Source organism: Lacerta agilis, chromosome 10, assembly GCF_009819535.1.
Source record: "Lacerta agilis isolate rLacAgi1 chromosome 10, rLacAgi1.pri, whole genome shotgun sequence".
NCBI lineage: Eukaryota > Metazoa > Chordata > Lepidosauria > Squamata > Lacertidae > Lacerta > Lacerta agilis.
This window is the reverse complement of record NC_046321.1, coordinates 4279776-4303997: the sequence shown is the minus strand read 5'-3', so window position 1 is coordinate 4303997 and position 24222 is coordinate 4279776. Positions and strand designations below refer to the sequence as shown.

The window sequence follows — 24222 nt, the reverse complement described above, 5'->3', positions numbered from 1 at the left end:
CTGAGCAGTTCTCCCATTTGATTTTTGTTCATTGTGAGCGATCATCTTGAGCACTTTTAAAACTGATTGTCAAAGGGCAGCTGCTATTAAATAGGGCGGGGTCCAAGAATTGGGGGTGAGTATTCTGTCTGGCATCGGTCAATCTGCAGTGTTGGCAGAACCCTTCAGCTAAGCTTGTTTGCCTTACGTAACCAAATCACAGAAGTCTTCTGTGCTTCCTCTTCCCCGTATTTCTCTCGAACCCTGCCTCGCCTGGCAGTGATTTCCTGACAATTTGAAATGAGTTGTATTTAAATATCATGTATTTATTATAAATGGCAAGACTGATGGTTGGTTGACGTTTGCCCATGGCATATGTGTTGCTCCCTCTTGGTCTGCGGTGATCGTCTCTTTTTTTGCACAGTAGACTGATTGAGCTTTGTAGTGTTTCTCCTTTCCATCTGCTTTTTTTATTGGCTGGCAGTTCTTAGTCCTTTAAAAAAAAAAATCTGGAGCCTATGGACACTGCCTGCTGCCTAAGGAATTCTGGAAATGGTGCAAGTGAGCTAAGCATTTCTAGTAAACCTTTGCCAAAGTGCAATGTTCAGGATTCCTTGGGGAAACCCAGGAAGGCAAACTGGTTTGAGACCAAGTAAGTGTTTTTAATGGAAATGCAGGTACTACATCTTTTTTCTTAAACCCAAATACCATTTTGTGCAACTGCATCAAGAGTCTGTTTAGTCAACAAACCACATGATTCCCCATTTCCCCTGAGCATTTGATCTGAACCTCAGTTTCATCAAGCGGATGTTCCTTTAGTGTTGTGTGCTCGTGTGTGTTTTTGTCTCAGCTTCGTTGCTGTTCCCCCAAGACTTGATCTTTGTGGCCCTGGACTTCCAAATGCCATCTTGTGTATCAGAAAGGCAATCACATTTTGGATCCCACAACTTGAAGAAGAGCCTCTCTTAATCCTTGGCACTGGAAGAAGAGCAGCTCAACATCGCTTTGATCCTCTTATTGGCTTTGCGGATTTTGTATATTTTGCTCATTGGGTTAATTATGTCAAATGGTTTGGCCGGTCCTGCTTTTTATGATGGGTGGATTAGTTACTTCTGTGTATAGTTTTGCCTCTTACTTTATTTTCAGCTCAATAAAATAAGAACCGTCCACCATATCTACGAGATTCTTGCATGGGTTACTAGTCAAGTCACTGCAGGAGATTAACTGCAGAAATCATTTGACTTGTTGTTGTTTGGCATCTGTCTCGAGGGACAATGAAGTGTGTGCCCCCAGTAGTGAAGTCAAACCACTATGTTAGCAGCACCAAAGTGACCTTCCCAGGGTGCAAGCCCAGGCAGTGTGTATGGAGGTCCTGGGCTACCCAGATGACAAGACCTCCCCCCACTCTCGACTTGGCTGATGTGTTCCAAAATGTCTCTTGAGATGCATTTGTGTTTGGTAAAATAGGTATAAGGGTCCTCTTTGAATGACACCCACTTCTACATAAACTGATAACCAAATGGTGCCTAAGTGTTGAGTGTTTGCAGACAGGAAACACACACACACCCCATTTGCAAGTTTTCCCAACAGTGACCACACACAGGTGGTCATGTAAAGGACTCCTGAGCCACTAGCCTGAAAGGAAACATCCGTTGGAGTTATCCAAGGTGAGAAGCTTTGCTTGCTAGCACAATAGCAAGGAAACGCTTGCATGGAAAAGTTCAAAAGGACATTCCTTTCTTGGCTATGATTCCTGCATTGTAGGGGGTTGAACTAGATGACCCTCAGGGTCCCTTCCAGCTCTATGATTCTGTGATCACTCAAATTCTTTTGATTGAAAAAAGTGAGCGTTCAGGACACGTGTATAAATTGGAAGGGATTATTTGTAAGAGTAAGGCAATGGAAAAGCTACTCCTGTACTCATTCCAAGCGTTTATTATTAGCAAGGAGGCTCCTTTGTGTTGGCTGCAAAGTTGCCTCCTGAGATGACAGTTCCTATTTTGGTTCTAATAGGGGTGATCTCGTGTGTGTTCCATGATGACCATCAGGGCCAGCCATGTCTCCTCAGCGGTGGGGATGATTTGGCTCGCAGGGAGCATGAACCCATAACGGCCCGTGTCTCGCAGCTCAAAGGTGTAAGAGTATTTGATGCCTTGTTCGTAGGTCCAGTCGATGGTTCCACCACTTGCTTGGTCTAGATCAAGGAAATGGGTACACAAAAGAAAACAGCCGCATCACATCTCTTCTATACAACTCTTGCTACTCTTCCCGTCTGGAAAAGTTTAATTTCCGTCCTGTGCACGCTTTGAAACTCAGCGTTACTGCTGAGGTTCTGGTTGAAAGTAAAAGGTAGACTCTGTTAATCCTCTTTGCTAGGCAGCTTGGCATCCAAGCAGTTCTCAGCAGACATAAGGCGTGGACCCAGTTCAACACACGCTTAGAGGGGGGACTCTGGATTGTTTGCTATCTCATCTAGGAATATATTTGACTTCAGAAATAATAAAAGCATGTTGCCTTAAGAAGCATGTGCAACATTCTTAAAAGCAAGTGGGTTTCTAGTCCTCATGGTTATGAAGCAAACCTGGATCGTGTATGAGAGACTTTTAAGAGAAGCTCTTCAAAACCAGTGAAGGTCAGATGTTTCTGGTATCCAGAGGATGGGAATTCCTCTCTTGGCTCTTCGTAATCCATCTCTCCCCAACCAAGTCCCCTCCACATGCTCTTTCTAACCTCTTTTTCTCCTAGCAAAATGTCAGCAAATTAAGCATTACACAGGAATCTCTAGTTTTTCACCTAGACAGAGCACCCGCCAACCACATATGAATCTTGCAGGCGTAACCTAAATGAATGCTGTTGCATTTGGCCTAAAAAAAATTGTAGAAAAGACATGTCCAGGAAAGCCATATTTTGTGAGTAGACCATGCTGTGTAAATACCAGTTCTGTCCTGATCCCTGCCCATCCATGCTCAGCAACTGCTGCATCTACAACTGGGCCTGCCAGCACAGCATATTACGGGTTTGCTGGTATATCACCTGGATAGCTCAGTTGGTTAGAGCATGGTGCTGCTAATGGCAAGGTCGCAGGTTCAATCCCCATATGGGACATTGCAGGGGATTGAACTAGATGATCCTCAGGATCCCTTCCAACTCTATGAATCTATGATTCTATGATGTGCAATGGAGCACCACCAGTACTGCAGCCTTCATAGAAAACTACTCTTAGAGAAGGTAGAGTTTAATTCAAAATAGTTGACTGCCCCCTGGCGGCTTGGAAGACCACATTTGTTTTCACAGGTTGGTCACTTACAGATGGTGGTGATGATGCTACCATATTTGTATTTGGTTCCATGGAGAGAAGTAAGGGCCTCGACTGCCTTCTGAGCAAGAGCGTCCTGGAAGGGAACCGGGGGGCAGAAGGAGAGGAAGAAAAAGTGAGATCTAGAAAAGTCAAGCGCATGGGATGAGAATTGCTACATAACTTAAAGGTGGCGCTGTGGGTTAAACCACAGAGCCTAGGGCTTGCCGATCAGAAGGTCGGCGGTTCGAATCCCCGCAACAGGGTGAGCTCCCGTTGCTCGGTCCCTGCTCCTGCCCACCTAGCAGTTCAAAAGTACTTCAAAGTGCAAGTAGATAAATAGGTACTGCTCCAGCGGGAAGGTAAACAGTGTTTCTATGCACTGCTCTGGTTCGCCAGAAGCGGCATAGTCATGCTGGCCACATGACCCTCGGCCAATAAAGCGAGATGAGCGCCGCAACCCCAGAGTCGGACACGACTGGACCTAATGGTCAGGGGTCCCTTTACCTTTAAGAGATGCAGGCTTGTGGGGAGAGAATTTGCCCCCTTCTATTTTAATTTCTACACTTGTCGCTTTTTCCTTACAGTTTTCTCTTCTCTGTGCTACGCCAGCTCCTCTTTCCCTACAAGAAATGTTTTCATGCTTGGGGTCCCTATCTTTGTATGTCCTCCTGCTTTGGTGGAACTCCGCAAGAAAAACAACAACCCTTATATGCTGTCTCGCAGGTGTGCTTTTCTCTCTTTCTTCTTACCCCTCTTGTTCTAAAGAGGTCACTCTAGAGATAGCCCCATCACTTGGGGTTTCATTCAGCTGCTGTCAGAAGTAACTGCTTTTTAGTAGTTTAGTTTAATAGTTTAGAGGTTTTTTCAGTGACGGGAGACAGTCCCCTGATAGCTTGGGATTCATTCTCCAGTTTTTGGAACGGGATGTCCACTGGAGAACGTGGGGCAGTGACACACACCTCCAGTTGGATGGTGAGGTAGAGGAGTGATTTGATCTTACAAAGGCTGGGCGTTTTGGGTTGGGGTGTGGAGTTAGCTGAAATAGGGATTCAGCAGGAGTTGCCCCCGTCTGGGGGGGTCCACTGCTGGTTCCTTACAGACACCGTGTCCCTAAGGGAAGGGACTGAGCCATGAAGACCTACCAGCTCTGCCTGATCAGCTGCTTTCTTGCTGGTGTAGCCATAAGGATAAAGGAGAAGCTGAGAGTAGCTGTGGATGGAGATGAAGGCTTTGATGTTGCCGTGACTCTTCACAAAGTCCACGATGGCTTTCACTTCAGGCTCAGAGTTAGGGTAGGGTCCACGGTAGGTCTCGGTGCAAGGATTCCCGCTGGATCCAGCCTCTGTAATGCACAAAGAAAAACACTGTTTCTTCTTTTTTTTGTAAATATTTTTTATTGGTTTTTCCTCTGAATTTTAACAAAGATTGTAACAGAAAATTTGTAGAGACAAATAATACAAAAACTGATAATACAAAAGATTTATACCACTCTTGTCTTTTACATTTACAATTTACGTTCCCTTCTTTCTTCTTATGTCTTCTCTAAGTCATCTATATTTTACACATCAACTGTTTTTACACCGATTTAATTTTCTTTTTCTTTTCGGATTTCAATTAGTTCTTACGATCCCATTTCAAAATTATATATCTTTCCTTATTTCTTAAGTGTTCTCTTATAAAAAATAACTACACGCCATGTGTTTTGTGTCATCCTTTACGTCTTACACACCTTGTCCAAATATTCCATAAACTTTCCCCATTCTTTTCTAAACGTTTCTTCCCCCTGTTGTCTGACTCTCATTGTAATTTTTGCAATTTCCATATATTCTGTGATTTTCTGTTGCCATTGCTGCACAGTTGGTATTGTTTTTTGTTTCCAGACCTGCACTTTGGTTGCTGTAGATCAGGAACAATTCAGATAAGGCACTTCGGTGATGCAACTCTTCCATAACCCACTGATTTGGACATTAAAAACCCATGAATTGATAAGGGCAGGTCTTCACGATAAAGTTAAATGTTGATTTGAGACCAATATCATGGCTCACTCATCCCCTCAGTGCTTTTTTTCTTTAAAAATGTTTAGGGGGTTCTCTCATTTTGACTCAATAAAATCGCCATTTTATAGTTCAAATCGGGAGAAATAAATACAGTAAATGGACAAAAGTACAAAGATTCACAAAATGTTTAGGGGTATGCGTACCCCCCAGAAAAAAAGCACTGCATCCCCCCAGTCACACACACCTCAACGTTTGGTAGAGAATCAGAACTGCAGAGTTTGAAGGGACCCTGAAGATCATCTAGTCCAACCCCCTGCAATGCAGGAATCTCAACTGAAACCTCCATGACAGATGGCCACCCAAGCTGGAGAACTCTAGCTCCAATCCAGGAGTCCTGGTGGTGGAAGTTTTGCATTTTGCCATAATGAGTTGACAGGAAACTGACAATGGTGAATGTTATGGACTGGTTGGACACAGAAGAATGATGGGAGGAACCAGCTGGGGAATCCCCAAGGGTCCTGCTTGAGGTTTTCCAGCACGCATCTTGGTGACTTCCATGAGAACAGGGTGCTGGACTAGATGGGCCATTGGCCTGATCCAACAAACTTCCTGTGTTCTTCCTGTGTACATGCTCTGGTTATCTCCCGCTTCGACTACTGCAATGCGCTCTATGTGGGGCTACCTTTGAAGGTGACCCGGAAACTGCAATTAATCCAGAATGCGGCAGCTAGACTGGTGACCGGGAGTGGCCGCCGGGACCACATAACACCGGTCCTGAGAGATCTACATTGGCTCCCAGTACGTTTCCGAGCGCAATTCAAAGTGTTGGTGCTGACCTTTAAAGCCCTAAACGGCCTCAGTCCTGTATACCTGAAGGAGCGTCTCCACCCCCATCGTTCTGCCCGGACACTGAGGTCCAGCGCCGAGGGCCTTCTGTCGGTTTCCTCACTGCAAGAAGCAAAACTACAGGGAACCAGGCAGAGGGCCATCTCAGAAGTCAAGGGAATAAACAACTACCTGACATTCAGAAAATACCTGAAGGCAGCCCTGTTTAGGGAAGTTTTTAAACTGTGATATTTTAAATGTATTTTAATGTTTGGTCGAAGCCGCCCAGAGTGGCTGGGGAGACCCAGCCAGATGGGCAGGGTACAAATAAATTATTATTATTATTATTATTATTATTATTATTATTATTATTATTATTATTATTATTATAACTGGAGGCTGGAATTGAAACAATGACCTTTGTGTGCTCTACCTCCAAGTGATGGTCCTCCGCCCTACATCAGCATCCCAAATAGGGCACACGTAATCCTGTGCCATGGTGCATTGGATCCCTTCAGACCATCATATTCCGCTCGACCACACAAAGGTTCACGCCCGCCATGGGTGAGGGGGAAGCAAAACCCTTTACCTCCAAAACCTCTGAATCCAAGCCGTTTCCCAGGTATGACTCAAGTTCTATTGTGTGTACTGTATAATCCCTCCTTCTACCTGGCCAATCCCCCCACCTCCCCAGCCGGGATTGGGCGGCTGCTGGAGTAGGTGAAGTCCACAGGTATCCAACCTGGGAAGGTGGTGCCAGGCCCCAACTGCCAGGAGCTGCTTTGTGATCCAAGGGGGCTACTCGCGACCACGCAAAATGCGCACCCCATTACCTCCAAATCCTGCGTCCCAATTCCTGTTGGGGTCTACTCCGACGCAGGATGACCCGCTGTTCTGGGACCTTGTCTTCCTCCACATGCGATTCTGCAACAGCCAGGAAAAGGCCCATCAACAAAGTCCAGAACTTCCAGAGCCTGCTTCTGAAGCTAAATGCATTGCTGGTTGGTGATAATTAAATCTACCCACTTCATTCCAAACACAGAGGCTTGAAAGGAAATGAAATACCTTGGAGTGGGTGAAGGCAAACCCATCTGGGTTTGTGACAATTTCTAGGAAGATGTCGAAGTTGTCCAGGATGGAGGTCAGGGAAGCATCCTTTCCGTAGCCTTCAAGGATCTGAACAGGAGGAAAGAGAAGGGCTTAGGGACAGAGCCTTGGAGTCAGTCATCATTTGTGGACAGAGGTGTGTCTGGCTTCTTCAGACAAAGGCAAAGACACACTTCGTTTACAGCCTTCCATCCATCTTTCCTTTATTTCATTAATAACCCACCAGCTGTTCCACCTGGCCTTTGGGTTGGTTTCTGTTTGATATTTATGCTTCATTCTTTTATTGGTGGGTTATTTGAAAATGAGACTGCAGTTTTAATATTGAATTTTTAAATTTGTATTTTAATCTGTTATTTAAGATTGATTGTGTTATGTTTTTGCTGGAATTTTAATTAGTGTTAGCCGCCCTGAGCCCGGTTTTTGGCTGGGAAGGGTGGGGTATAAATAAAAAAATATTATTATTATTATTATTATTATTATTATTATTATTATTATTATTATTATTATCTTCTCCTCCAAGGAGCTCAAGGGGGCACAAATGGTTCTCCGCCATCTCATTTAATCCCAACAACAGCCCTGTGAGGTTGGTTAGGCTGAGAGGCAGCGACTGGCCCAAGGTCATCCAGCGAGCATCATAGCTGAGTGGGAGGGGATTTGAACCCTGGTCTCCCAGGCCAGTGCTCTAACCACTACACCACATTGGCTTTTGACTATCTGACAGGTGCATTTTCAGGACCCACCCTATTCTTGCGACTGTTCTGAGGCTGTTTTTAATTCTGAATTTTATATTCTTGCGACCCACCCTGGGACCTGCTGGTGAAGAGCAGGTAATAAATGCAGTAATAATAATAATAATAACAACAACAACAACAACAATAATAATAAATAATATATTTTTACAATTTAGTCTGTGTTTGCTAAATAGGGAGCATCTGCTCTAGACGATAATTGTGTTTGTTACAGTTAGGAGAATGAAAGCACAAATGCAGATGAGATAAATTTCTCCAGAAGACCTTTGATTTGATTTTTTATTTGGATGCTGCTTTTCTGACAGCACCACTAAGCTCAAAGGAGCTCAGAATGATAAAAGGGCATTAAAATTAACAATCAGCGTTCCCATAAATATAATCCTATCAATAAACACAGCAGCATACAAGGAAATAAAACCAAAATGCTCAAGTAGTTCAATACAAACTCATGGAAGAATGGGATATACCAGTAAACTGAATGAATAAATAAATACAACTAATAATTTATCATGAGAAAGGTCAGAGATCAAACAGGTCTGGAAGCCTTGAATCCTATGACTGGCATAAATATAAACCAACCAGAATGTATTTGCACTTTTGGATAGCTAGCTTCACTCTGGATTCCCATGGGAAGGGGCCAAGGCAATGCAAGAAATGGACGCTGTACTCCTTCTCTCTCAGAATCCTGGTGCATAGCTGCTGCCCCCCTCTGAGATTCCACACCAAGCCTATCTCAGCAGCCCTGAGGACTAGAAACTTCTAGCAGAAAGTAAACAATGACATTCTGAGGATGTTGGGTTCTGTGCCCCTGGTACATGGACACATTTGGGTGCATACACACCATCTAAAACCCACCCACACCCAAGAATCTTGGGAACTGTAGTTTATGATGGTGCCAGGAATTGTAGCTCTAAGCGGTAGACTACAGTTCCCATGATTCTTTGGGGAGGGGTGCTTTCAGTGGTGAATATGCAGCCACGGCCTCTTCATGGATCACTGCCTTGTCGTGGTGAAGGGGTTTGAATAACTCCAAGAAGCTATGCAGGGCCACCCAAGACGGACAGGTCATAGCCAAGAGTTTAGACTAAATGTGATCCACCTGGAGAAGGAACTGGCAATCCAGTCCAGTATTTTGCCAAGAAAACTCCATGGACATAAAAAAAGGAGAAGCTTTGAGAAGAAAGTGAGAGTTTCCAAGGCATGCTCTGGTTCATGGGGTCACGGAGAGTCGAACACGTCTAAGATGACTAAACAACAACAAATGCAACCAGTGGCAGAAGAAGCCTCTGTGCTGCTCGGGGCGGAGGCACCCCCCTGGGGGCGGGGCACGACGCACGCGTTGTGATGTGACGTCACGACGCACGTCGGATGAGGCATGGAGGCGAGGGGCGGGCTAGCGAGGAGGGGCGTCACGCTTGTCGCTGGCATGACGCCCCGCCTCGCTGGCCCGCCCCTCGCCTCCATGCCGCGGCTCCGCAGGGGGAAAAAGGGAAGCAAAGCAGGCTCTTGAATGCACCTGCTTTGCTTCCCCCTTTTTCCCTTTTCAGCGGCTCTTTTTCGACGCAAGGGGCGGGCCAGGGAGGAGGGGGCATCACGCTTGTCGCTGGCATGATGCCCCCTCCTCGCTGGCCCGCCCCTCGCACGGAAAAAAAACGCTGAAAGGGGGGGAAAGGGAAGCAAAACAGGTGCTTGAACGCGCCTGCTCTGCTTCTCTTCCCCCCCATTCAGTGGCTCTTTTTCAGTGCGAGGGGCAGGCCAGCGAGGAGGGGGGGGTCATGCTTGTCGCTGGCATGACGCCCTCTCCTCGCTGGCCTGCTCCTCGCGCCGGAAAAAAGCCGCTGAAAAGGGGGAAAAGGTGGTAGAGCAGGGCTGGCCAAAGTGTCACCCCCCCTCCCCTGGAACCCGGGGCGGGGCAGCCGCCCCCTTGCTCCGCCCCTGAATGCAACCATGGAGTCGTGAAATCCTTAGAGCATTGGCGCTGGGTATACTATCTCTGAACATGGGTGATTCATTCTTGGCCAGCAGTTGCCGTTGGACCTTTGAGCCCTTCCTCCTCCTCCGTATGAAATGTGTGCCTCTGATACTAAATTGCAGGCAATACCTTCTTTGCAAAGTAGACTCCGCTGGCTTGAGTGACCCATTCGCGGGAGTGGATGCCAGTGTCTATCCAGATCGCTGGCCGGTTGCTTCCCCCGGTGCTGAACTGTGCAGAAAGAGGAGAAAGAGAAATCTGAATTCCTACGTTCCCCTCCATAAGGCTGTCTCCAAGTCTGATGGGCTGCACCTGAACAAGGAGACATCTGGCAAGTCCACTACCACCCTGCCAGCTGTTGTAGCAATGCCCCATGAAGTTGGGGAGCTGGGTCTTGGGCATCCGGGTGTTGGGGGTCCGTGAAGGGTTAACCACCAAGGGCAGAACCCCTGAAGCGTATCAAGGGGAACTGCCCCCGTGATCACCGTTGGGGCGTGGTTTAGGCCCTAACCTCCCTAGGCTTCGGACGGGACCACGCCCCCGGAAACCTTTTACAGGAATACCCTTCCCATGAGGGGCAGGTGATGGCACTACCTCCCCTTTGAACCTCCATTGATGTTATCCAATGCCTAACCGCCAAAACCAAAGTTGTGACGAATTGCTACGAGGTAGGTGAAAAAACCCTCAATGGGAAAAAGACCTACCAGGCCCCCCAGCCAAGTGAGGCGACCAACCGGAGTCCATAGCAAGGTCAAAACCTAACCTAAAGGGTGGGTGGGCGGGAGAACCGATGCAGCTGGGAGCAGGAAGAAGAGAGGGGGAAGTATTCCCGCCACCTCCGTTTAAAGGGACTGTTGGCCCCTCCCCTTAGCTGACCGGATTGGTCAGCCATCGGGGAAGGGCCTGGGGAATCTACCAACCGCACAGGGGCTGAACCTCAGCCCCTGCACGCATGCTCGGGTCGTGATGCCCGCAACGCCACCTCCTGCCGATAGGCGGAAGTGGCTTTGCCGACAAAGGTCCGTATAGTTAAAGCCATGGTTTTCCCAGCAGTAATGTATGGAAGTGAGAGCTGGACCATAAAGAAGGCTGATTGCCAAAGAATTGATGCTTTTGCATTATGGTGCTGGGGGAGACTCTTGAGAGTCCCATGGACTGCAAGAAGATCAAACCTATCCATTCTGAAGGAAATCAGCCCTGAGTGCTCACTGGAAGGACAGATCCTGAAGCTGAGGCTCCAAGACTTTGGCCACCTCACGAGAAGAGAAGACTCCCTGGAAAAGACCCTGATGTTGGGAAAGATGGAGGGCACAAGGAGAAGGGGGCGACAGAGGACGAGATGGTTGGACAGTGTTCTCGAAGCTACCAAAATGAGTCTGACCAAACTGCAGGAGGCAGTGGGAGGCAGGAGTGCCTGGCGTGCTCTGGTCCATGGGGTCACGAAGAGTCGGACACCACTAAACGACTAAACAACAACAATCCCAGAATTACAGAAGCCATCCTGACTTCTGACTGGATCCTGGAATGTCCCGTTTTTTTGATCAAGCACTCTAGCATGAGTCCTTTGGCTTGCGCCAGAGCACTGGTCCAAAACACACTCGCTTTTTGTTCTTGCACTCTCACACAAATCAGCTGGCTCCCGCAAGAGCTTGGGTCGTAAAAACGAGTCTCCTGCTTTTGATCAGAGGGATGTTGGAAGGTATGAAACTGCTCGGCTGGTAGTGTGTGAATTAAGGGTGCCAAGGGCAGGAGCCCTGGGTCTGCAAGCTTCCTAGGAATGCTGGGTACAGAGAGTGGCATCTTAGCATCCAGGCCCATAAATCTGAGCACTTTGTTAAACCTCATGATTCCCGAAAGCTAGATCCGAGTCCTTTGGGGCCTGGGGACACATTTGAAAAATCTAAGGAAATGTTATGCATGCCACACAAAATGCCCATTTCACAGAAGGAGAATTGGTTGTGCTTGAAACACACACTCTCTTTCGAAACAATGTGGGGGGGAAGCACCCCAAAAACCAACCTCTCAAAAAACAATTTCCCAAAACATAAAAATTAGGAGGGATAAGGGTCCCATTGAATGCCAGAAGGAAGTATTTGATGAAGTCGGGGTGCCCACAGGTGCCGTGTTGGAGACCCAATATTTAAAGGCCAAAATATTAACACATTATATCCGTATGTGTTACAGTGGGAGTTCCGCCTCCTGCATGGCGTGGGAAGGTCAGGAGTGGAAATTAATGTTTGTTTGTCCAAATGCCCCAGAAGTGAGTTACCTTCAAGACGTTGATTGGGCGGCCCTCGTAACTCTTCCCAATCTGGATTTTACTGACCAGTTTGGAATTTTCACCCACCAGGAGGTCCATGAAATCGTAGATCTAGTGGGGGGGGGGAAGAGAGAGAGAGGGCTGGAGTGAAGCGTGTCTCTGTGTGTCTCAGTACGAGTCTGTGTTCTGAAATTAAACCTCAAGAAAGCAACCGTCAAGACTCCAGGGGTCCCTGAAATGAGGGCTTTATTTTCCATTGTGTTCTACACAGAAATGTTAGTCAATTAAATTGTGGGGTGGTCTAACTCACCTGACTTGCACATATACCCTGTACCGTGGAGTGGAGAGACCATTACTACCCCCCGCCCAATGATGACAGCTGCCATCTATTCTTATTTATTACAATTATATACCACTTTTGTCTTTCAATGAGCTCAAGGTGGGTGAGCCAGTTCTGCACACTTCCCCTCTGCACTATCCTCCGCAGCTTGAAAAGCATCCCCCTTGTTTGATGACATTTTGATAACACTTGCAAAAACGTTCACCTATCCACTACCATTGCCCTCTCTTGCTTGCTCTCTCAGTTGACTTTGCCCAAGGTGATGCCACGACATAACCACCCCTGATTGGCTATTTACACATCCTATTCACTGTATGGTCTCTGATTGGCTTGGACTGGTGAAGTGATGAGCCCAGGAAGCAATGCCCTCGCTCTCAAGTGGCTTGGTTAACCCTCAGTGTTGTTCCCACATTGGCAAACCTGTTTGACTATATAGCACAGTGGTCAGCAACCTTTTTCAGCCGTGGGACGGTCCACCATCCCTCAGACCATGTGGGGGGCTGGACTATATTTTTTGGGGGGGGGGATGAACAAATTCCTATGCCCCACAAATACCTCAGAGATGCATTTTAAATAAAAGCACACATTCTACTCATGTAAAAACACCAGGCAGGCTCCACAAATAACCCAGAGATGCATTTTAAATAGAAGCACACATTCTACTCATGTAAAAACACGCTGATTCCCGGACCGTCCGCAAGCCAGATTGAGAAGGCGACTGGGCCACATCCGGCCCCTGGGCCTTAGGTTGCCTAGCCCTGATATACCATAGTTATGACATCACCCCATCCCGTCCAATGAGATTACAAGTTCAGGAAACAATAAACAGGAGAGGTGAGGTATACCTAAAGCAGCAACAAAAAGTGATAGGTATTTCTGCTATCAAATCATTAACTGGAAAATATTTTTACCCTCTCTCTCCTAAATCCCAATTTTTGCTCCCCATACAAAAGAACCACATTGAAGTGGGATAATATTTGGTGCAGTTACAACAAGTATGCATTTCACTCACCTCATCCAGATTGTGGTAAGAAGCATAGTTAAATGTCTCAATCGACCGGGGCATAAAATGTTGGCGGGACATGAAAAGCTTCTCCTCATCCACCAGTGACTGGAAGGGACAACGGGAAGAGTCAGGGAGGAGTGGGGGTTGTTGGAGAAAAGTACACTCCCTTTTATTGAGTTTCTAGCTAATGCACATGTTACTTTAAACCACACGAGCCCATGGTTTGTCTCGCAACCTAGCCAGCACTTGCTTGTGAAATCTCTAAGTTAACACTGCCCCTAAAAGCTGAGTCTAAAAGCTGAGCCACTTTGTGGTTCTCTCTTATAACCTTTAAATAGTTCCTGCTCTTGCATGAATAAAGCCTTTGAACTCTCCCGGTGGAAACGGAAGTGTGTACACAGCATGTATCTGAGGTGTCAATGATTTGGACAGAATACACATAATACTTTTAAAGCACACTTGAAACACATTTCCCCCTTCAAAAAATTCTGGGCACCGAAGTTTGTTAAGCGTTGCTGGGAATTGTAACTCCGTGATAGATAAACTACCGTGCTCAGGATTCATTGTAGTGTGTACACAGCCTAGGTTAAAGAGGTTTGTCTCCAGCATGATAGTGGCGGTGAGAAGGTAGACTCAGTCAGGAAAAGGTGCCTGTGAAGGGAGGCTTGCCTGAGGTCCTGCAAGAACCTGCAGCCGGTCCTGGTGTCAGGTCTCAGGGATGACAACACACAGGTTTATACAGAAGGGTCGACCCTACCATTAGATGGTGGTAGAAGTGAGGTCTTGAAGGACAGAAGTGGACCAGGCCTGTTTTGCAGGCCACACACACCTGCACCCGTTTCCCTTGTCATCTGTGCAGGTCACTGACCTGAAGGTCCTCGATCATGATGGAATAACGGATGCCATTGGATTCCAGGAACACCTTGACTCCTTGGAGGCTGTCGAATGGGACACGCACGTCTATGGGGAACTCAGAGTGAATTGGGTGGCGCCAGAAATCCAGCTGGAGAAGAAAGGTATTAGTTTAATATATTTGTATGGCGTATGTTCTGTGATCTCTCCTGTGGTGCAATAATGTAAGAATTGCCTTGCTGGCTGTGGAACCTAGGGAGCTGCATGATATTGAGTCACACCGTTGGTCCATCTAGCTCAGTATTGCCTACACTGACTGGCAGCAGCAGCTGCCCAGGGTTTCAGATGGGAAATTCCTAGCCCTTCCTGGAGATGCTGGGGATTGAACCGGGGACCTTTTGAATGCAAGCAGATGTTCTGCTCACTTAGTTACAGCCAGGGGCGTAGCAAGGTAAATTGGTACCCGGGGGCAAAAAAAAAATGCCCCCCCCAGGCATGGGAAGGTCAGGTGGTACCCGGCGTGGAAAATTTCTTGTCAACCCCCCATTGATCCCCCCCGCCCGCAAAAATGGTTTTACGTTATTTCATATTTTCTTACAAAGGAATAATAACAAGTAATAATAATAAAAAACTTTTATTTATATCCCTCCCTCCCCGGCCAAAGTCGGGCTCAGGATGGCTAACATCAGATACATAACATTGGTATAAAATCAAACAATAATTAAATTACCTCCTAAAAACATCTCAAAATCAAATTAAAGTCTGTATGGCTTTCCACAGGGTTAGGGTTGGGAACAGTAAAGTGCTCCACTGGACTGAAATTTCAGCCTTCACGACATAGGAAAACAGCCAAGTGAACAGCTATTTTGGTGGAGGAGGGTCAAGATATTAACCGATATGCATGAAATTTCATATATAGCTATATAATCCCTAGTATAGTAAGATAAGACCTTCGGAGCAGGCATTTTCAATAAAAAATAAAAAATAAAATTCACAAATTCCCCCCCCCCCAAAATTGTTCCTTGATCATTTGTCACCCCCTCCATGATGGAACGCGGGGCGATCCAGCCCCCCTTGCTACGCCCCTGGTTACAGCCCTTATCTAACGTATTGGCCTGAATATAAGCAACACTCCACCCCTTCCCCCAATTCCGAATGTGAAACGTTATAGTGCGACTTAAATTCTCGACCTTACAAAAATTGGCATTTATGATATCGCTGCTGAAACAGGCATACAGCAAAACGGGGGGGGGGGGGGAATGTTTTATTGCCGATTTGCGAGCCTGAGACTGTTCATTTGCCATTTGCGGGTGTGAGTATCTGTGGAATTGCAGCAACTGAATAGCGATTTGCGATTTTAGCGATTGTACGGTAACTTTTGCGGGCTTGCAAGATCAAAGGCTTAAATTGGCTCAGAGTTACAATTCTACCAACCGAAGCGATTTTCAGCCTGTAACCCAATTTTAAGGGAGCGGCTTATATTTGGGTATTGTCTCTCCCCCCCCCCTTGAATTTCAAAGGTGCGGCTTATTTGCGGGTGCAGCTTATATTCAGGCCAATACGGTATCTATCTGCCTATCCATCCATCCCTCCATTCAGCTGCCATTCACTATAAGGTCCCAGGGTGGGTGTCAGGAGCAGGAGTCAGGCAATAAATCACATGGCATCAGTGAAGTCAAGTCTTTATTCATGAACACAAGGTCGACGCAGGAGGCCAGGCCTAGTGAGCACAGCAACTCGTCCCAGTAGATCTTGCTCCATGGGGCAGTTGTAGGGAATGAAGGTCCCCTCCTTCCTACAGCTGCCTAAGTCTCCTCCTCCTCCGGGTTGTTCCCAAGCAATTTGAGACTATGCCAGCATGCCACCCTTTGCTCCTCTTACTTCATCCCTCTCCTGGTTCTGGGAGACCAGAGGTAGGAGAGCTGGTCGCAGCAGGAAGGGAGACTCCCTGTCTTCTTCACCAGCCTGACTAATCTCTGCCTCTCAGCCCTCCTCTTCTCCAGCCTCTGATTCTACCTCTGATTCTGGACTGCTCTCTGCCACAGCTTCTCCCAGCTCACTAAGCCCTGTTGCCTCTTCTGCTTCTGACACCTTCTCCCCCCAGTCTTCTTCTCCTCCTTCTCCCCCTGACAACTCCTGGTCGTCCCGCCACCACTCCCCGGGCTCTGAGCCTTCTTCCCTTGGGGTTCCCCAACTGGTGCCTCCCTCCGCTCCCCTTCATCCAACCAGTCCGTGACTGGGGGTTACCTCGAACAGAGATAAACAACCCCACCTGCAGCTCTGCTCCTCGGCCATTACCTGAAGATGCTCGAGAGCTTCCAGCTCCTTCACCTTCTCCACTTGGAACTCATCTGCAGCAAAGATCCTCAGCACCTGGTGACTGCAGAGACAAGTTACGTGAGCCTGGCATACTTGAAATGGGCTTTCATGAAGGATAAACGTGGTTGTCATTCTGGGGCTGGCTAGCTGAATTTCCCCCACAGGCTTCCGTGCTTGCTGATTGTCTAAGCAGGCAGCATTGGTAGAATGGGACATGTGAATGTGTGTCTCCACGCCCCACCTCTCCAATGCTCAATATACATGCTTTAGTTCATGGGTAGGCAAACTAAGGCCCGGGGCCCAGATCCGGCCCAATCGCCTTCTAAATCCAGCCCACGAACGGTCCGGGAATCAGTGTGTTTTTACATGAGTAGAATGTGTCCTTTTATTTAAAATGCATCTCTGGGTTATTTGTGGGGCATAGGAATTCATTCTTTTTCCTTTCTTTCCCCCCCCCCAATATAATTCGGCCCCCCCACAAGGTCTGAGACACAGTGGACCGGCCCCCTGCTGAAAAATGTTTGCTGACCCCTGCTTTAGTTGATTATCTAAATTAGAGCTGTAATACTTGTGTTCCGTCAATAGGTGCCGCTGTAGTGCTGCTTTCTTCAGCAGATGCAAAAAAAAAAATTCACATCAAGCTACAAAAGAGCAGAGCACGAGATATCAAATAAATGCCTCCAACACAGCTGCTCCTCCAGTTATTCTAAATAGGGACATTTGGAAGAAGAGTTTGGATTTGATATCCCGCTTTATAACTATCCGAAGGAGTCTCATTCTCCTTTCCCTTCCTCCACCACCACAAACACTCTGTGAGGTGAGTGGGGCTGAGAGACTTCAAAGGAGTGTGACTAGCCCAAGGTCACCCAGCAGCTGCATGTGGAAGAGAGGAGACGCGAACCCAGTTCCCCAGATTACGACTACCGCTCTTAACCACTACACCTCAATATTTGGATATGGAATTGTTTTTTTGTTGCATGTTTATACTTTTTAAAAATCAAATAAATAAATATTTAAAAAATGAAATGAAAAGTGGAAACAAAAGCTATAAAATAAAAATGCACAACCAGCTGCAGGTTGGTTCAAGTGAAACAAAAAACCACACACAGAAAAACAAGTCATGCTTTTCCATGTCCCTGGACTATTCCATCTGTCTGTCTGTCTGTCTGTCTCTGCTACCTGGAGGTAAGTCAATCACGGTGCCCCCCCCAGCCTGTGTCTACATACCCCACAAAGGTCTCGGTGCCGAGCGCAACAGCCAGAATGGCACCAAACAACAGGAGACTCCTCATTTTGGCCAAGACGGGATAGCCACTAGGAACTGGGGTGCCTCCCCAAGGCGTCTTATATACCATCCACAGTGTAAACGCTGGCTTGAGCGTGGCCGGTGTCCGCAGGGACCAGCCTCCACCAGCCGCCCTCCTTCCCACAGCTCTGTCGGGAAAAGGGCTGACACTTCCAACCCCTTTCCCTGATTGATGCTTTGGGGAACGCAGCACCTGCCTTGATAAGCGAGGAGGTCGGAGACTCACCAAGTTTCCTTTCGTCTCTGCCAAGCTTCCACGCAATGCGAAGGGCTTGTTGAATCATCCGCAAAGAATGATCAAGGTATCCTTCATTAAAAAAAAAAAAAAACCCCGGAGGTTTTCCTCCTGGAGATATTAGGCCCAGACATACCCAAAATGCGAGAGAAATACTCTTGTATGCCACAGTAAGCTGCAAGAATATTAATCGCTACGAATTGGGAAGGAGAGAGAATTCCGACAAAGCTGGAGTGGCAAAGTAAACTGTTGGAATAGGCCGAGTTAGCAAAACTGAGAGGTCATACTGATCAAACATTTATTCAGAAATGGGACATGTACAAAAAAAAATACCTTAAGGCTTACTGCAACGATATGACGTCAGTGGCAGGCCTTGAATGACTTCTGTGGTATGATGGATAATTATAAGAGAATATAATACAGATGAAAATTAAGAAAAGAAAACGAAAATAAATAGTGCGCTAGGTAGGCTAAGTGGCAGATAACATGACGGGGTGGCGGGAAGCCATTAAAAACTCAAGAAGAACGTACTGTGATGTGATGTGAAATAACAAGTATCATTTTCTTTTCTTCTGGATAATCCTTATGTTTGTCATTTCTTTTTAATATCAATAAAGCATTAATTAAAAAAATAAAGTAAGAATTATCCGCACCACAGAGCTCAAACAGGGCAGAGGGCTTCAGACCCCACTGATATCCATGCCAGGGGATAGGTGAACAGGCTGTGACCCAAATTAACCCCCCTGACACACACACCTGAATTTGAAAGTGCTCCTAGATGGATATAGGGTGCTCTTTCTATGTATAAATTTTCCACAGTGCCTAATTCCCAATTTAACATTGAATTACCTTTTCAGCATTTTAAAAAGCAAAGACATCACCTTGCCGACAAAGGTCCGTATTAAAGCTATGGTTTTCCCAGTAGTGATGTATGGAAGTGAGAGCTGGACCATAAAGAAGACCGATCGCCGAAGAATTGATGCTTTTGAATTATGGTGCTGGAGGAGACTCTTGAGAGTCCCATGGACTGCAAGAAGATCAAACCTATCCATTCTTAAAGAAATCAGCCCTGAGTGCTCACTAGAAGGACAGATCCTGAAGTTGAGGCTCCAGTACTTTGGCCACCTCATGAGAAGAGAAGACTCCCTGGAAAAGACCCTGATGTTGGGAAAGATGGAGGGCACAAGGAGAAGGGGGCGACAGAGGATGAGATGGTTGGACAGTGTTCTCGAAGCGACTGGCATGAGTTTGGCCAAACTGCGAGAGGCAGTGAAGGATAGGCGTGCCTGGCGTGCTCTGGTCCATGGGGTCACGAAGAGTCGGACACGACTGAACGACTGAACAACAACAACCTTTTCGGGGGGAAACGGATAATTAAAAAAAACCTCTAGAATTGTAGAGTGGGAAGGCACCTCTGAGGTCCTCTAGTCCAACCCCCTGCAATGCAGGAATCTCAGCTAAAGCAACCCTGTTCCAAATGTCCCGTTTGTGCTATGACTCCTTTGCAACATTTAACCCTTCTCCAGAAGCACCCTAAGGGGAAAGACTTCCAGCTGAGAGGTTCCGACCTCGAGGCACGGTTCAGCCTTGGAGTTTCTCGGTTTAGCAAACAGATGCCCATATGAGCAGACTGCCACATCACACGGCAATGGCAGCTCGAGCGTCCGCACACCAGGCCAAAATCCACACTGCCCCTCACCACAAACGCTGCTTCCAGTAGCAACCGGTAAATATATTGCCCCTGACCATCAACTTTAGGATTCCATGTTGCTTGTGAAGCACCGGTACTTGTGGGTGAGTTCCTCGGGATGTGTTATAGGAATTCTAAGGTCTTATATACAGGGGAAACTCGAAAAATTAGAATATCGTGGATAAGTCCATTTATGTAAGCAATGGTTTTCATTAGCTACTGGAGTTTAATATATGAGATAGACTCATGACATGCAAAGCGAGATACGTCAAGCCTTTGCTTGTTATAATAGTGATGATTATGGAGAATGTTAGCCGCTTTGAGACTCCATTGGGTAGTGAAAAGCGGGATATCAAATCCAAAACTCTTCTTCTTCTTCTTCTTCTTCTTCTTCTTCTTCTTCTTCTTCTTCTTCTTCTTCTTCTTCTGCACAGCTGATGCTGAAGTTGAAATTGTTAATTTGGGGTTCTCATCAGCTGTACGCCATAATCATCACAATTATAACAAATAAAGGCTTGACATATCTTGCTTTGCATGTCATGAGTCTATCTCATATATTAGTTTCACCTTTTAAGTTGAATTACTGAAAGAAATGAACCTTTCCACAATATTCTAATTTTTCGAGTTTCACCTGTATATATAATAAATGTTCATAAATGTACAAGGCAAACACATACATAAGTATATAAACCATGTGTCCGAAATAGTTACAGGTGGGTAGCCGTGTTGGTCTGCCATAGTCAAAACAAAATAAAGCCAGTCATAAGCCAGTCTTCTTTCGTTGGGATTTTAATACAAAATAAAATAAAAAATTCTTTCCAGTAGCACCTTAGAGACCAACTAAGATGCTCTCTAAGGTGCTACTGGAAAGAATTTTTTATTTTATTTTGTTTTGACTATGGCAGACCAACACGGCTACCCACCTGTAACTGGGATTTTACTAGACTCTCAGGTCAAAGTGAATATCTGATGTCCTCCACATATGACCTTTTTTTGTGTTCCAGTGAGTAACTCGGCAGCTGTTGCAACCAGGGAAGGACACAGAGAGATTAGCCACTAACATTTTTTAGCCACCGTGCCAGAAGAAACGTTAACCTTCGGGGTTAAATCATATATACCACCTTGGACTCCTTTGAGAAAAAGTAATAATAATAAAAATTAATGTCCTGGTTCTTTTATTGGGAATTTGAGTAGCCTGCCTTGGACCCCCTCTTAAAGACAGTCATTTTGCAGTTGGCACTTTTCCCCATCCTAGGAAAAGCTACGGCTTTTTAATGTTTACGATCCAAGCTGCTAGTCCACAAGCATCCGAGCCTCACCAGAAGGCTGTGGTGTGTGACCAAACCCTCAATCTTGGTTGTCAGGTGCCCCAGGGGACCACGGACTTCGTACGCTGATACAGAGGCCTGCAGAGCACAGAGCTGGGACGAACCGCAGCCCCCCACGCTCTAGAGACAAAGGTGATCGCAACTCTTTGCCACAAGCCTGTGTGGTGAATGCGCAAAAGGTGGAGCATGAGAGTTCCTAGAGTTCAGCCCCATTCCATGGAATCGATTGCCTTCCTGCCTTGTTTGTGTGCTTCCTGGTGTGGCATCTGGCTAGTTGCTGCTGGAAGCAGAATCATGCATGAGAATTGATATTTTTAGTCTGGGCAGCAGTGAGGGATTTGTGGCCTTCCTGAGGCTGTTGGAATACAGTTCCCATCATCCTGCAACATCTGGATTAGCCCTGCCATGAGTCAGAGTGACAGACTGCTTTAGGGGGCAGAGACTGGCAGCTTGGGTTGCCACCCGTCTTGCATAATACAGTGGCGCCTTGGTTCCCGAACGGCTTTGCTCCCAAACAAATCGGCTCCCGAACTCCGCAAACCCCGGAAGTGAGTGTTCCGGTTTGTGAATGTTTTTCGGAAGCCAAAAAGTCCGACATGGCTTCTGCAGCTTCCGATTGAGTGCAGGAAGCTGCGCCTTGTTTTTCAAATGGTTTTGAGAGTCGGACGGACTCCCGGAACGGATTAAGTTTGAGAACCAAGGTACCACTGTACAGGGTTGCCCCTTATTTGAGTGTAAAATGCTGTGACCTGTATTGATGCATTAAAAGGATGCGGTTCGTCCTTTATCTCCCCTATTTCCACCCCCCCTCTCTCCCCAATGCCGGATTAAACTCTATGGAGCCCCCTAGGCAGTTGAAATCAAGGGGAGGGGGCTCCCCTCTCAAATTATCTCCTAATTTTTTTTATTTTATTTTACCAAACAACCATTTTATTGAGCCAATTTTATTACACAAAACACTGGACTAAGAAAGCTTGGTTGTCATGATCTTTCAAGATCAAATCAATATTAAATCAATATTATTTTGATCCGCATTGCGGGGCCCCTAAAAGGCGTGTGGCCCAATAAGCCGGTGCCAACTGTGCCTTTTTGGTAATTGGGAAAACTCCTCTCTCTCTTTCTCCACCTCTGACTTCTTTCCTTTCCTTTTTTCTCCTCGCTGCCTCTTTTCATCCGGCTCCCAAGGAGCAGCAAAGCAGAGCAAGGCTTTTGTGTATATTCTGAATATAGTTATCTGCATTATATTTGGGAGTGGAGAGGGGGAGAGAGAAGCAGCGCCCCACAAGGCTTGTCTTGAGCTGGCCCCGGCCCCAGGGGTCCCACATCTTTGCACTGGACCAAAAGCTTCAGACACTGGATCAGGCATAGGCAAACTCGGCCCTCCATATTTTTTGGGGACTACAACTCCCATCATCCCCGACCACTAGTCCTGTTAGCTAGGGGTGATGGGAATTGTAGTCCCAAAACATCTGGAGGGCCGAGTTTGCCTATGCCTGCACTGGATGATTGTGAGACACCTCAAAACTTGCACCGCTTTTGAAAGATAAGATAGACCCTAAAATCTGGCATGGCTCCATGCTTTGTGGGCCCCTGGGGGCAAATTGTGGAGCAATGCAGTTTTCTGTGTGTTCTGCTTTGAGTGCATTATAATTCTGTTGGCTGCTTTATTATTAAATATGCCGTGTGGCTGTCCTTCAGTAATGAACGAAGTGAAAGATTCTGAGTCACGGGGTGGAGAGAGTGTGTGCTTAGATTATTACCATATTTGGTTCCTATTTTGCTCATGCTGTTAATATTGTTTTATAGATTATAAACGTACTGATTTATTAATCATATAATAGGACTTTTGCTGTAATTGTTTAGCTTATTTTTTAGTTGTTGTTTTGCCAGCAATGTTTTACAGATTGTAATTGTTTCATGGATGATTTGATAATTATTTTCTATGCTGTATTTGTGATGATCCATTATCTTATATCGTTGTGTTGTTGTTGTTGTTGTTGTTGTTGTTGTTGTTGTTGTTGTTGTTGTTGTTTATTCTTTGCAAGCCACTTTGGGATCCAGTTGAACAAAAAGCAGCATAGAAATATAATAACCAATTAAATCAAATTTTGAATTTGGTCCAAATGCAGACCTCCGTGCCCATAATATTGCATTCACAGTATTAATTTACAAGTCCCTTAACAGCTGGAGTCCAGGATACTTTAAAACACGTCTGCTTCCTTATATCCCTGAGGACTTTGGGGGTCACTGTTAAAGATCCCCCTTAGCACAGATGCACAGAAGCTATGCATTCAGTACTGGGTGCCAGGGACGTCGCTAGGGGGGGGGGCGGTGGGGGCGGTACGCCCCGGGTGCCAGGGGAGGGGGGTGACAAATGGTGGCCCCTCCCGCCACTCCCCAAGGGGAGCCCCACCGCCCGGCACCCTGTCTGTGCAGCGCTGCTGCTCCAGGGGCGACGGAGCGTGCGGCGGTGCGTGGGGGTGACAAGCAGCAGCCCCTCCCGCCACTCCCACGAGCTGCCACTCCCTCCGTCACCCCGGGAGCAGCAGCGCACGGCCCGACGACGGAGTGTGCCTGCGTGACATTTCGCGCAGGCGCACTCCGTCGTCGGTCCGCTGCTTCCGTGGCCCCCTTTTGAGCCGCAGAGTGAAAAGGCGGCTCGTGGGGCTGCCGTGCGCGATCGGCAGCCCCACGAGCTGCCTTTTCACTCTGCGGCTTAAAAGGGGGCTGCGGAAGCAGCGACGACCCACCGATGGAGTGCACCTGCGCGACATTTCGCACAGGCGCACTCCGCCTTGACGTCACAATGTGACGTCACGACGCCCCACCCCCGGGGCGTTTCCTTTCGCTGCCTTGGGTAGCGTGGAGCCTTCCTCTGCCACTGCTGGGTGCCCAATTCTGTGGAACTCCCTCCGACATGAGATCAGACAGGCAGCCCCACTCCCTGTTGAACCTGCAA

At 46.9% G+C, this 24222-nt stretch overlaps 1 protein-coding gene across 1 annotated transcript; it reads right to left on the bottom strand.

Moving 5' to 3' along the window:
• Positions 1-1894: 1894 nt before the first annotated feature.
• LOC117054347 (carboxypeptidase A1-like) lies at positions 1895-18068 on the bottom strand. The gene is made up of 11 exons (XM_033163077.1): positions 17932-18068; positions 16684-16765; positions 14402-14536; positions 13540-13638; positions 12197-12298; positions 10057-10158; positions 7165-7275; positions 6933-7023; positions 4420-4619; positions 3287-3371; positions 1895-2173 (listed from the first exon to the last, which is right to left on the bottom strand). The coding sequence occupies exons 1-11, from the start codon at positions 18057-18059 to the stop codon at positions 1986-1988; spliced, it is 1323 nt and encodes a 440-aa protein (XP_033018968.1). The 5' UTR covers positions 18060-18068; the 3' UTR covers positions 1895-1985.
• Positions 18069-24222: the final 6154 nt, after the last annotated feature.

Bases quoted from the DNA above. Each gene is read 5' to 3' on its own strand.
- LOC117054347 (XM_033163077.1), bottom strand. From the start codon at position 18,059: ATGGTATATAAGACGCCTTGGGGAGGCACCCCAGTTCCTAGTGGCTAT. The intron at 16,766-17,931 runs GTATGTAGACAC...TTGTCTCTGCAG, and splicing joins GGCACCGAGACCTTTGTGGG to TCACCAGGTGCTGAGGATCT. The intron at 4,620-6,932 runs GTAATGGGGTGC...TGTGCATTACAG, and splicing joins TTGGGACGCAGGATTTGGAG to AGGCTGGATCCAGCGGGAAT.